This window comes from Stomoxys calcitrans, chromosome 5 (genome assembly GCF_963082655.1).
Source record: "Stomoxys calcitrans chromosome 5, idStoCalc2.1, whole genome shotgun sequence".
NCBI classification, from domain to species: domain Eukaryota; kingdom Metazoa; phylum Arthropoda; class Insecta; order Diptera; family Muscidae; genus Stomoxys; species Stomoxys calcitrans.
In genome coordinates, this window is record NC_081556.1 from 64,223,324 (window position 1) to 64,236,318 (window position 12,995).

Genomic DNA, 12,995 nt, shown 5'->3' on the forward strand with positions numbered 1-12,995 from the left:
GCTCAAATACTTAGAAGTGATCTTAAGCAGGAAATCTAATTGGAAGTGTCACGTTCAGAAGCGTATTGTGAAGGCTCACAGATTATGGGCACTATGTAGGCTCAAAATGGGGCTTGAATCCGAGGATAGTCCATTGGCTCTACAAGAGCGTAATTAGACCAATACTTACTTACGCCCCAGTAGTTTGGTGGACTGCGATGGAGAAAAAGTTCAATGTAAGGATAATACAACAGGTTCAGAGAACATGTTGTCTAGGCATAGCGATGAGGAAGATAGGGGAAGATGATGAGACTTGGAGCATTTCATTGCACGGCTTTCGCGGCTAACAGACACCGGTTCTTGGGTGGGGACACAATATGAAACATGAACCAACTTAGGTACGTGGTATGAAAACAATTAAAGATTTCGTAGTACGGAATTCCTAACTTAGATTGTCTTTTTTGATTTTACTTTTTAGTATTTAGAGCGCATAACAAGCCGATTACTGGCTTAGATATGCGAGGTCTGGTCAAAAATAATCGTTATTTTCAAATTTTGCGAGCTACGAATGTTGGATTTTTGCATTTTTTTCTAATATGGCGGTACATGTCTGTTATATATGGTTGTTGTTGTAGCAGTTTATTGTGTTCTATCTTTCGTCTGCTTGATTCTGTTGAGTGTCAAGACCCAGGAACTCTGCGACTAAGACGGGGAACGTCCACAGGGATCTGGGTCTGAGTCGAATGTGTCTAGCTGGGCAGTTAAACAGGTGACGTGTATCGTGCGGTCCCTGGTTACAAGCGGGACATACATCTTGCACGTCGGGATCAATCCTAGCTCTGTAGGAGTTGAGACGGCTGCATATGCCGGAATGTAATTGAGGTCAATTTTCGGGTGCAATGGGAGGCGGTCGTTCTCCAAGGACTACATTCACCCGGTAGCCATTTACCGCATCTGCTACCGTGTCTGCATGAATGTTGTCTAGACCTGCTTGATATGCCGCTTGATCTAGAGGTTCTCTCTTGTAGCGCTGAACTTCACGCTTTAGATCATGTAGATCTACCTTGAGGCTTTTGGGCGATGATATCTATCCACAAGATGATGATTTGGATGATTTCTGCGATGACAGCCCAAAACGTATTGCTTAGACAGCATGTAGTTGTCTTCGCACTGGTAGGATCTTTGTCTCCTGATGGAGGTGGTCTAAATGAGAACTGAGGAGACAGCCCGTCCCAGTCCGGAGGGCAGCAATCTGACAGATTTGAATATTATTCCACTGCGTGTCACACAGCTGCGTGGGAGCCACCGTGGTGCATAGGTTAGCATGCCTGGCTATCGTGCCCAAACGCCCGGGTTTAAATCCTGCTGGCGAGAACACCTTACACCTTAAAACATTTTTCAGCGGTGGTTATCCCCTCACCAAATGTTGGCAACATTTATGAATATTTCAGCCATGACACGCCGTTCGGATTCGGCATAAAACAGTAGGTCCCCATATCATTTAGCTTAAATTTGAAACGAGCCGCACTCAATTGATATTGTGACAAGTCAATTTCCCCCTAATTTGTTCCGCAATGGGATGTTTGGGAAACACACTAAACGCGTGTCACACAGCTGACGAGACCACACGGGCGAGACCACACAAGGTTTCTTTGTCTGCACCCCAAGTGTTGCCAGCAAGTGACTTGAGGACCTTGTTTCTATTTTTGACTTTATTGCAAATTGCTTTGACATGTGGGGAGAATGTGTAAGAGCTGTCAAATGTGACGCCAAGTATTTTGGGACACTTGATGGTCGGGATCATTTCCCCATCGACCATCACAGTCAGCTCAGTAATCACCTCACGCGTATTGTAGTGAACAATATGACAGATATTTTCGGATTTTTTGCAGCGAAATATGAGGCAACTTCGTTGAGGCAGACGTTTAACCTATCGCAGATGTCAACAATTGGTGGGGGCCTGATGCCATGAACGTACAGACAGGCTCAACAGTGATGATCGGAAGGAAATTCTCCTACGAGGCTCGGGAGGAGTAATGCCTCTAGCGTCTTTGCTAGTGGTCAGAGAAGGTAGATCGGTCTGTACGACTCCCCTAAACTTGGGACCTTTCCATGCTACAGTAGCGAGATCACTCTTCTTATTTTCCAGACATCGGGAACTATAAGAGTGTTCAATGACAGGTTGAGGACAGTGGTAAGTTACTTAACTCCAGGTAAATCCCGATTTTTCAGCACCAGTAATTCCGTCGGGGCCCAACGCCTTGGATGATTTGGCGCCACGGATGACATCGTAACTTCGCCAACGGTAAATTGTGATGGTTGTCCATTGGCTCGGAGACCACGGATACGGCGAATGGCTTTCCTACTTGCCGTGTCAGTCTCGGGATGCACAATAAATTGACGGTTGAACAACCTGGGGCATCTCTTTAGGTCAATCAAAGTGACGTCGCCAAAAGTGACTGAAGTTCTGTCATCCCTTCTTCCGGGGTTCGAGAGTGACTTAACAGTAGACCACAGCTTGCCTAAATCAGTGCCTATGTTACATTGCTCCAAGTGTTCCAGCCACAAATTCCGATCATGTTCGTTGACTACGCTGTTTACTTCCAGATTCAGCTCGCTGATTCTGGGGTAAGTGGGGTCCATACAACGAAACCCATCACGGTCGTCTGCAAGTACCACTGCCTGCGCCGGGAAATTGGGCCGCACTTGGGGTATTCGACCGGCTGGCATAAAGCCAGCGGCTGCTGCGTTAATGATGTCTCGGAATTTGCTCTCGGCAACTAGCCCTTCCGAGGGGAATGGCAATTCACTGAAGCGGCGATTGGTATAATCTCTGAAGCTAAACGTCCGGCGCTCAGAGGTTTTGAAGTCAGGTAGTTGTTCGATGGTGAGAATTATGAGGAGGTGGTGTGACCCCATAGAGATGACGGCTTGCCAGGATACGTTACTCAGGAGATCAGGGGATGCAATGGAAATGTCTGGCGACCTGCTGCACCTCCTCGTAATCCTAGTGGGGGCTTCTTCATTCACCGTGCAAAACGTGGAACCTGTTATCTGCTCTGCCACACTGGTCGTTACCTAGGGGAGAATGCCATGAAGTGTGATGCGCATTAAAGTCCCTTAGAACCAGACGATTATGGCCAGATAGTAACCCACTTATATCGGGGTTGTAAGCTTGAACATTATTTGGGACACAGCTACCAACCTGTAGTATGTTTACGTTGTATAGCTCTATCTCGGCAGTATCGGACCCGACTGCTATCCCCATGCTCTCCATGTAGGGGTCACTAACGCCAGGCTCGTGCGAGATGAGTCTATATTGCACGGAATGGTGTATCACGAAGGCCAGTCCCCCACCTCCATTCCTTGAGCGATCCATACGTAGCACATTGTATCCGTGACAACTGTGCAAGCTGCAGGGTTGGTCAGCTTTGTCTCCTAGATCGATGCTACCAATATATTCTTCCGACTCATAAAATCCACAATCTCATCGATCTTGCCACAGAGACCGTGCCAGTTCAGTTGCAAAAATGATACACTTCCCTGCACAGGCCTGGCAATTTTGGGGCTGGGATGCTGCTGTTGCGTATATTGCCGCACAGGAGAGGTCGGGGGGATCACATAGTCCGACGACGACGCTTGTGACCCACTGTTGACTATGTTTGTACAGCACCTTGCAACATATCCAGTATGACTATTCTCCCATAGTGAAGTGAGGCCACAGCAAATCGGAAATGTACCCACTCCTTGCAACATATCCAGTATGACTATTCTCCCATAGTGAAGTGAGGCCACAGCAAATCAGAAATGTACCCACTCCATGCAAAATTTACATTTTACATGTACACTGTGGCGGCAGCCCTTGTAGATGAAGGTTCTATTGCGTCAATCCGGTACGTACAACCGGCTGCCACGGAATTGGTTACATATAGTGTTACACATGTGTGTTATATATGGTGGCACACATGTCTGTTATATATGTTGGTAATATTAGCCATTTTGGATTGTCAGTTTGTTTTTGACAAATAAAAAGGCTAGTTTTGTGTAATTTTTTACTGTTCGAAAAAAGCCCAAAAAAATATCTGAGGGGATTGCTTTGAAGGGGACAAGATAGTTATTGATGAAAAGGTTAGGTTAGGTTTGAGAGGCAGTCTGCTATCAGACTCACTTAGACATTATCGTCTATTGTGATACCACAGGATCAGGAGTAGGAAATTGCTTTCTAGTTCCTAAATTGTGAATGCTTCCGCCATCTTATTGAGGCGAGGGTCTTATTCAGAAATATGCTCCCCAGTTATTTAATGGCTGCCTAAGAAGATATTTATGCAAATCGTCGTTATGACATTATATTGTAGCCATTCCACCACTGTTTTAAGTGCATGGATCTCTGCTTAATATACACTACAGTGGTCGAGTAACATTTTCGATATGACCAGTCCAAGTTATTCACAGTACACCCCAAATCTTACCTGGTCGTCTAGTTTGAAGTCTATGAACTTCTATTGCCAAGGATATTGCAGTTCTAATTGGTCCTATCGGGAATAGAATACGGCAAGAGTTGCATTTCTTCCTCTTTTCAAAATGTTTGATTTGAAGTTCAATATCCTGTCCTGCAAAACAAAACTGTAGGTTACTTGTATCTCCTGCTGAAAAGAACTACTTATGTCTTACACGGATTTACGCCTAGACCACTTTCTGTAGCACACTACGATGTCGCTTCCTGAAGTATATCTCTAAGAGTACTGGGAAACTTTCCCCTAACCGCAATTGCCACGTCATCAGCATACGCGACCACTTTTACACCGTTTTCTTCCAGAGACAATAATAGAATAGAGACAGAACACCTCCATGAGGGGTTCATTTGCTGAACCTTAATAAGTAAGTTATAAATAAACATTCTAGCGGTAGTGTTACTGACTACAAACTCATAATTGACGTCGATTTTCATTATTGAAAGCACCTTCAATAAAGTGACCATCTGTCCCGCTTTATTCCAATCCAGACAAACCGCTTTTCTTAACAAATTTACGTTTTTTTCAGAAAATATCCCGGACGAAATATTCGTCTGATACCCCATAAAGAATATATATTCTTGATCGTCGCGACATTTCATGTCGATCTAGCCATGTCCTTCCGTCCGTCTGTCTGTCGAAAGCACGCTAACTTCCGAAGGAGTAAAGCTAGCTGCTTGAAATTTTGCACAAATACTTCTTATTAGTGTAGGTCGGTTGGTATTGTAAATGGGCCATATCGGTCCATATTTTGATATAGCTGCCATATAAACCGATCTTGGGTCTTGACTTCTTGAGCCTCTAGAGTGCGCAATTCTTATCCGATTGAAATGAAATTTTGCACGACGTGTTTTCTTATGATATCCAACAACTGTGCCAAGTATGGTTCAAATCGGTCCAAAACCTGATATAGCTGCCATATAAACCGATCTTGGGTCTTGACTTCTTGAGCCTCTAGCGTGCGCAATTCTTATCCGATCAGAATGAAATTTTGCACGACGTGTTTTGTTATGATATCCAACAACTGTGCCAAGTATGGTTCCAATCGGCCCATAACCTGATATAGCTGCCATATAAACCGATCTTGGGTCTTGACTTCTTGAGACTCTAGAGTGCGCAATTCTTATCCGATTTGAATGAGTTTTTGCACGAAGTATTTCGTCATGATATCCAACAACTGTTCCAAGTATGGTTGAAATCGGTCCATAGCCTGATATAGCTGTCATATAAACAGATCTGGGGATTTGACTTCTTGAGCTTCTAGAGGGCGCAATTCCTATCCGATTTGGCTGAAATTTTGCATGACGTATTTTATTTTTACTTTCAACAACTGTGTCAAATAAGGTTCAAATTGGTCCATAACCTGATATAGCTGCCATATAAACCGATCTGGGATCTTGACTTCTTGACCCCTAGAGGTCGCAATTATTATCCGATATGCCTGAAATTTTATACGACGGATCCTCTCATGACCATCAACAAACGTGTTTATTATGTTCTGAATCGGTCTATAGCCCGATACAGATCCCATATAAATCGTTCTCTCTATTTTACTTCGTGAGCCCCAATGGGCGCAATTCTTATACGAATTGTCTCAAATTTTACACAGGTCTCCAACATATAATTTAATTGTGGTCCGAACCGGACCATATCTTGATATCGTTTTAATAGCAGAGCAACTCTTTTCTTATATCCTTTTTAGCCTAAGAAGAGATGCCGGGAAAACAACTCGACAAATGCGATCCATGGTGGAGGGTATATAAGATTCGGCCCGGCCGAAGTTAGCACGATTTTACTTATTTTATCTGAATAAATCTAAAGTACGATAAGGACTTGGTTATATATTTCTTAAAAATTCTTAAAAATACTAAAAAGGATTTCAAAGAACCTTTCAAAAATGTGATTTTTTTCGAAGTACATAAAAATATAATTTCGAGTTTAAAGGTCGATTTTTAAATATGATTTTATTGTAGACAGTCCTATTCAATCCAATTATGTGCAAAGTAGGCGGCAATATCGTATCAACAAATTGTGTAAATCATCATCAAAAGAACTCATAGCACCATTGAAGGACTGAATGGAAGCAATATTTTTGCCTAAAGGCTGGTACTATATTCACTTTTCGCGATATTTTTCGCCGATTACTTTTTTTAGATAATATACTTTAAAGCAAAAAAAAAACTTGCTAATTTCATTCAGTAGGACATTCTGTCATTACTTTTAATAATTTTAATAAAATTGTTATTTTATCATTGTTATTTGTGTAGTGTTTTAAAGAAGCAATCGCGAATATAATGGTTTTCAATATTTTTCAATATATTTTCCATATTTGCTGAAAAACGAACACAGTACCAGCCATAAATGAGGAAAGACTAAAATAGAACATATTTGCTGCATTTTATATTAGTCCTATTCTGTGCCGGATGTGTCAGATGTTCTGTATAGAATATCAGTGCAAAGTTGTATTGGTTATGATGTGATGAAAACACAGACCTAATATTTAGAGTCAGTATAGCTTTCGGTATCATAACGGGACACTCAGAGTGGAAACTATAAATATTAACAAAAAAAAATGTAGTCTAATTTATCGACAACGAAACACTACCATTTGTTTTCTTGGGTTGGTGCAGTAGTCATGGAGAGATGGAGAAATTTAGAAGCAGAAGAGAGGAAGATAAAACCTAGTAGGGATGCCATATGTCAATAAAACAAATGTTTTTATGTGGCCCCAGAAAGGGTCCCAGTTATCCCTGAGAGTTGTAAACACCTTGAAAATATACGATATGGTACTCTTCAAATGAAATTGAAAGTAAATTGCCCATTTTGTGTATTGCTCGACAACAATCGTTACCCAGGAACTGCCGATTATTTTTTTGAAAAAGTTTCATTTTGCTAAAAATAGGAATAAATTAAGTTTGAGAGTGAAAAAACGTTGAAAAGCGCCCTAGGTGAAACATTTTGGTAAAATTAGTGAACAATTTTAAAATATGTAGGAAAAAATGTGATTTTGTAAGAAAAAAAGAGCTGAAGATGAAAAATATTTCCATTTTGGTAAAAATGTGCAAAAACAGTAAATTTCTAATTAATTTTGTTGAAAAAACATTGGACAAATTTCGAATTATTAGAAATATAAAATAGATTACAAATATTTGGAGCATTATTTATATTAAATAAAAAAAAGTTTGATATGCATTTTTATTAAATATATGTCTTAGTTTTTAATTTTTTTTTAATTTTTAATAGATCATGAGTCGAGATTCACTATTTATAAATTTAGATTTTTTTCATTCTGACCAATGAAGATGAATTCATTTTTTGGAAATCAATCAAATAATTATGTTGTGTCAAAATTTCCTACAGCGGTCAAAAAAAGTATTCATCATTAGCAAAATTGATAATAAATTCACTTATTTTGGGTAATTGAAGAAAATTTAAAGTAAACAAATAATGCAGTTTTATGCAATAGTTTATTTTTCGTAATATGTTTTAAAATAAATTCAAAAAATAAATTTAATTAGCGCAAAAAATGCAATTTTATATAATAACACCAAAAACAGAACAAAAAAAGTATTCATCATTGATGTGCTATCATCAAAGTCAAATTCAAATATTATTTGGGAATCCCCCTTTTCTGTTTTATTTAGTAAAGGAGGCTTTGCCCTTGACAGCAAATATTTAATTTCATTGAAAATATAGTTTTTGTCAAAATGGGTCGTAAGCAAAACGAGGTTTCTGATGAGGTAAAAGTTTTGATAATAAAACACCACAGGAATGGTTTAACTCAAAAAACTATCAGTGAAATATTAAATAGACCACGATCTACTATACAATCCATCATCAGAAAGTGGACAGAAACGAAAACTGTTGACAATAAACCAAGATCTGGTCGACCAAAAGCACTTTCAGTTGGAGATGTGCGTTGGCTAGTGCGGCAAGTTCAGAAAACTCCGAAGACAAATGCGACCATTCTTCGTAAAAACACTATGGAATATTTAGGGAAGGAAGTTACTACACAAACAATTCGAAATACACTCAAAAGGCATAGTTACAGAGGAAGAACTGCACGTAAGAAGCCCTTTATAAATAAAATAAACCGAGTGAAAAGGCTAAACTTCGCAAAAATGTATGTAAAACAGCCCGAATCATTTTGGAAAACAGTCATTTTTGCAGACGAGAGCAAGTTTAATCTTTTTGGGTGCGATGGAAAGGTCATAGTGTACAGAAAACCAAATACAGAGCTTGAAGAACGAAACACAGTTGCTACTGTAAAACATGGTGGAGGTGGTTTAATGGTTTGGGGGTGTATGGCGGCTTCAGGAGCGGGAAATCTTGAAATTATTAATGGAGTAATGGATCATAAGTATTACATTGACATTTTAAAGAGGAATTTAAAAGATAGTGCTGTAAAACTTGGGCTTGGTAATAACTTTCAATATTATCAAGATAATGACCCCAAACATTCTGCTTTAAATACCAAGATGTGGATGCTGTATAACTGCCCCAAAGTCATTAAAACTCCTCCTCAAAGTCCCGACTTGAACCCAATTGAACATCTTTGGGAACATCTCGAACGCAAATTGAGAACGCGCAATTTTTCGAGCAAGAGTCAAATGCAACAGGTGATAATGGAGGAATGGACTAATATAGACCAAAATATAACCGCTAAATTAGTCCAATCGATGTCAAACCGTTTAAAAGAAGTTATAAGACGCGGTGGTCGAATAACAAAGTATTAATTTTTTTAAATTATGTTATTTATTTTTTTGTTTTTTTGCAATGATGAATACTTTTTTTGTTTAATTTTTTGTGTTCAGCTGTAAAATGGCCCTTTTTGTTCCAATAAATACTATCTTTTTCTTTAAAAACAATGAAATTGTGTACATATATATCACACAAGCACTACTGCATCATTAGTTTAATATGTTTTTATTCCAATTGTCTTTTGTAGACTTATTAAAAAAAACAACATTGAATGATGAATACTTTTTTTGACCGCTGTATGTGTTACAATTTTTGCTTCATACAAGTTACATACAAGAAGACGCCATGGCTGCAAAGCCGCTAATTTTGGCGCATGTGGTGTCTGTGAAAACGAAACTGACATATAATAAGAATAAGTCTTTAAATGAAAATAGAAAAGTGCTGGATGAAGATATGGATCAGGAGTGTGACAGTGAGATGATTGTTGAGGGTGCCGCAATTGCAAGTACCGTTGAGAATATGTGCTGGTTTGAGCTGTGACAATATGTTGTCCTGCCAACATTTTTTTCGGCAATCGCCATGTAGTGACGCCTTAGACTCGTCCGATCTAATAAACAGTTTTACAAAAACAAAATACACAAACAATCGCATTTTATCTTCCCAACAGGCATTCAGGAGATAGTTTGTTTTTTAATCCTAACTGTTTTAAGCATATTTTTTCTTACTTATGTGGTCGTTTGTAATGCTTGCAGCGCACATGGCATTTTCCACAGAATTGTCAAAGTTATTGGTTCAAAAATTTGTGCTGCGGTAAGTTTTAAAGGTTTTTAATAATTAATGTAAGTAAAACAAAAGAAACAGTTAATTTAAAACTAAGCAGAAATTGTACAATATCGTTTAAAGCAATAAGAGTTAAGAACAAACGGGAAGCTGTTGTTGTCTTTTTTCCATTTATAACATAATGGTGAGCAGTAGTGATACGTTTTTATTAATTTTTAATGCAAATTACAAAAACTGTCTTGCCTGTCAGGATGAACCAATTGAATACATACAATTTGAAAATGGAGAACAAGGTACAGTTTGACAAACTCTTAATTTGCACTTGTGAAATATTTTCAATCCATTTTCAGAGCCACCAAATTGCACACAAATCGTGAAATAATGAAAGAGTTGCGTTCCTTGCAAAACAAGATGTACCAGTAAGAAGAAAATAAAAAAAAATATATTATTTATTCAGTTTATATTCCTAATCAATAAAAATAAAAAAAATATATATAAAAGAAAAAGTAAATCTTTTGAATTGTCTTTTATCAATACTTGGCGTCTCTTGTGGGGCACTCTTAGTAGGATCCTTTGTGATTGCTTCCTTGAGTCACTACAAAGATACTTTATGAAATGTCTCTTAGGTAACGCCAAAAAACTGTCTCAGGCAGGGAACAGTTTCTCCCGACTGAAGTAACTTTTGCGACGAAAACATTATCCCGGCTTTGAAGCTTAAATCCTACACGTCATGTTTCAGTGACTTCTGGGATAGAATATGTTTGCAGGGTGGAAGGCAATGTTGCTAGTTGTGTGAGTGGTGAGATATGTGCTGGTGTGAGTATTGCGACTGGAAGCAGAAGTATGGATGACGGTAAAACAGGTAACGGGGTATCTAGAGGACGGGAGGGGGAAGATCATAAGATGCAAAATAAAAGAAGAACAGAAGAGAATGTGATAATTAAATATAAGGAAGGGCATGTTGGTGACTTTGCTGTTCTTGTCGATACGTCAAAGACAGATGAAATTAGGAACACTAGAAGAAGGAATGGCCTACATCTGTATGAGGAAATTAAAGATATTATTTCTGCAAGTGATGGAATTGATGATCGTACGATGTATAAGATTAAGTTTTTTACCGCTGAGGCACCAAACAGGTTTGTTGGCAATAAGAGGTTGGCTGAGAGAAATATAAAAGCTTTCATCCCGCGTAATTTTGTGGAAACTTTTGGAGTTCTTAGAGACGTGCCTCTGTCCATCAAAGAGAATGAAATTGCTTCCGATATAAGAAGATGCTTCAAAATTGAGGATTCTCCTCTAAAGTTGATGCCCGTATTCACGAGAAGAGATTTGGACTATAGAACAAAAATGATACCTACTGGGTTTGTGATGGTTGGATTTAGAGGAGGTGCTCTGCCGAGAGATGTGAAGGTGAATTATACGAGAACCTTTGTGCATACTTTTTATCCGAGTATAAGACAATGCAGGAAGTAATGATGGACAATGAAGAATTCCCGCAAATGCAAGGGGGAGATAAAAAGGGGGGAATGTTGAAAGTAGATTTAGAGAGTCTAACAAGATTTTGATGCCGTGGGCGTACAATGCGGTAGCGAAGAAGGCTACTAAGGTATGTTAGAATATTTGATGAGGTGTCTCTCTCTCAGCCAGTGTATCAACACCCTGGTTATAGCGGAGTGAGTGAGCTGGAGAAGATCATGCAAGGTTTGTTGAAGTTTATGCGGAATCATTTCACCCAAGTGGGTAGTGATGCGGTTTGGTAGCTGTCCGGAATTTTTCGGAGCGTGTCAATAAAGTAGGAATTAGTAATGATGACCAGCTGATTTCTATCGCCAGTTAAAATGACTGTCAAAATATTACAGTATAATGTGCAATCTCTCAGAAAGAACAAGGCTACACCAGAGTATTTGTTGAACGATGGTGGTTTTGATACTTGTTGTGTATCAGAGACGTTTTCGCATGAGAATGTTGAGAAGAATAATAAAATTTTAACTTAGCTGAGAAGAGACGTGGAAATGGTTACGGTGGCGTGGCCATCGGACTAAGAAAATATATGTGATTCGCAACGTTGGATTTTGTTACGGATTTGGATATTGTTATTGTTAAATCTCTTAATTTAAAGAAATTTGGCTTTTGTGATGTTTATGTTCCTCCAAAGCGGCAAGCAAGTCAAGGAAAGAATGGAAGACGGCAGTCTTTAATGCGAAGAGGGAGAGTTTTAATGCTAAATAAACTGATTTGAATGAGAACTCGGTAACGAAGCAGGCATCGAATTTTGTGAAAAATGTAGTTGGGAGACGTAAGAGTGGTGCTGCCAGCTCATGGAATGCAGATAACAATGAGGTATATTTAAGATTTTTGAAGGAGCAAGTGCCGTGCGATGATGATTCGGCTACTATGGATCTGGTGTCCTTAAGGGCTGTTTAGTTTGAGGATTTTGAGAAAGTGCTGACTAGCAAAAGAAAGGCGTCGGCTGGTGGATGCGACGGGATTACATATGATATAATTAAAGCTCTTCCGGACATCTCCAAGAGCATGCTATTTACTGTCCTTAATAATTGCTTTGTCCAGAATTTGATCAGAGATGGTTAGAGAAGGATTAGATTTGTTCCGTTGCCCAAGCTTGGCAAGGACTTAAAGGATTATAGAAATTTCAGACCGATTTCCTTGATAACTGTTTCTGTGATTAACCTAATGGTTAAGGATAAAGTTGCTTGCTTTCTGGATGCTACTGAATTCTTGCCTGAACGTTGTTTTGCAAATAGGAGTGGGAGGTCTACGTCATCTTGCGTCAACGATTTATTAAATCGTTCTGCGGTTCTTAAGGCGTTTGGGTACAAGGTTATTATTGTGGCCCTAGATATTGCTAATGCTTTTAACTGTGTTAAGTTTGATGTGCTGAGCAAGATTTTAGTGGATTGTGGTCTGGAGATGCACTATATAGGGCGGATAGACAATTTTTTGTCGAAAAGAATATTGTGTCTTAGCAAAAGCGCAACTAATGTCTTTGATGTCTTAATCTTCGAT

At 39.0% G+C, this 12,995-nt stretch overlaps 1 protein-coding gene across 2 annotated transcripts in view; it reads right to left on the minus strand.

The window, feature by feature from the left end:
* LOC106094109 (activator of 90 kDa heat shock protein ATPase homolog 1) overlaps window positions 1-12,995 on the minus strand; it is a 112,016-nt gene that overhangs the window by 26,722 nt on the left and 72,299 nt on the right. Inside the window, exon 4 of one of the 2 annotated variants that reach the window (XM_059369508.1) lies at window positions 10,505-10,845. The exons of the other annotated variant lie outside the window; for it this stretch is intronic. Coding sequence (XP_059225491.1) covers window positions 10,756-10,845 — 90 coding nt within the window. The 3' untranslated portion in view covers window positions 10,505-10,755. Of the gene's footprint in view, window positions 1-10,504; window positions 10,846-12,995 lie in introns of those variants that run through there. 2 annotated transcript variants of the gene reach the window in all.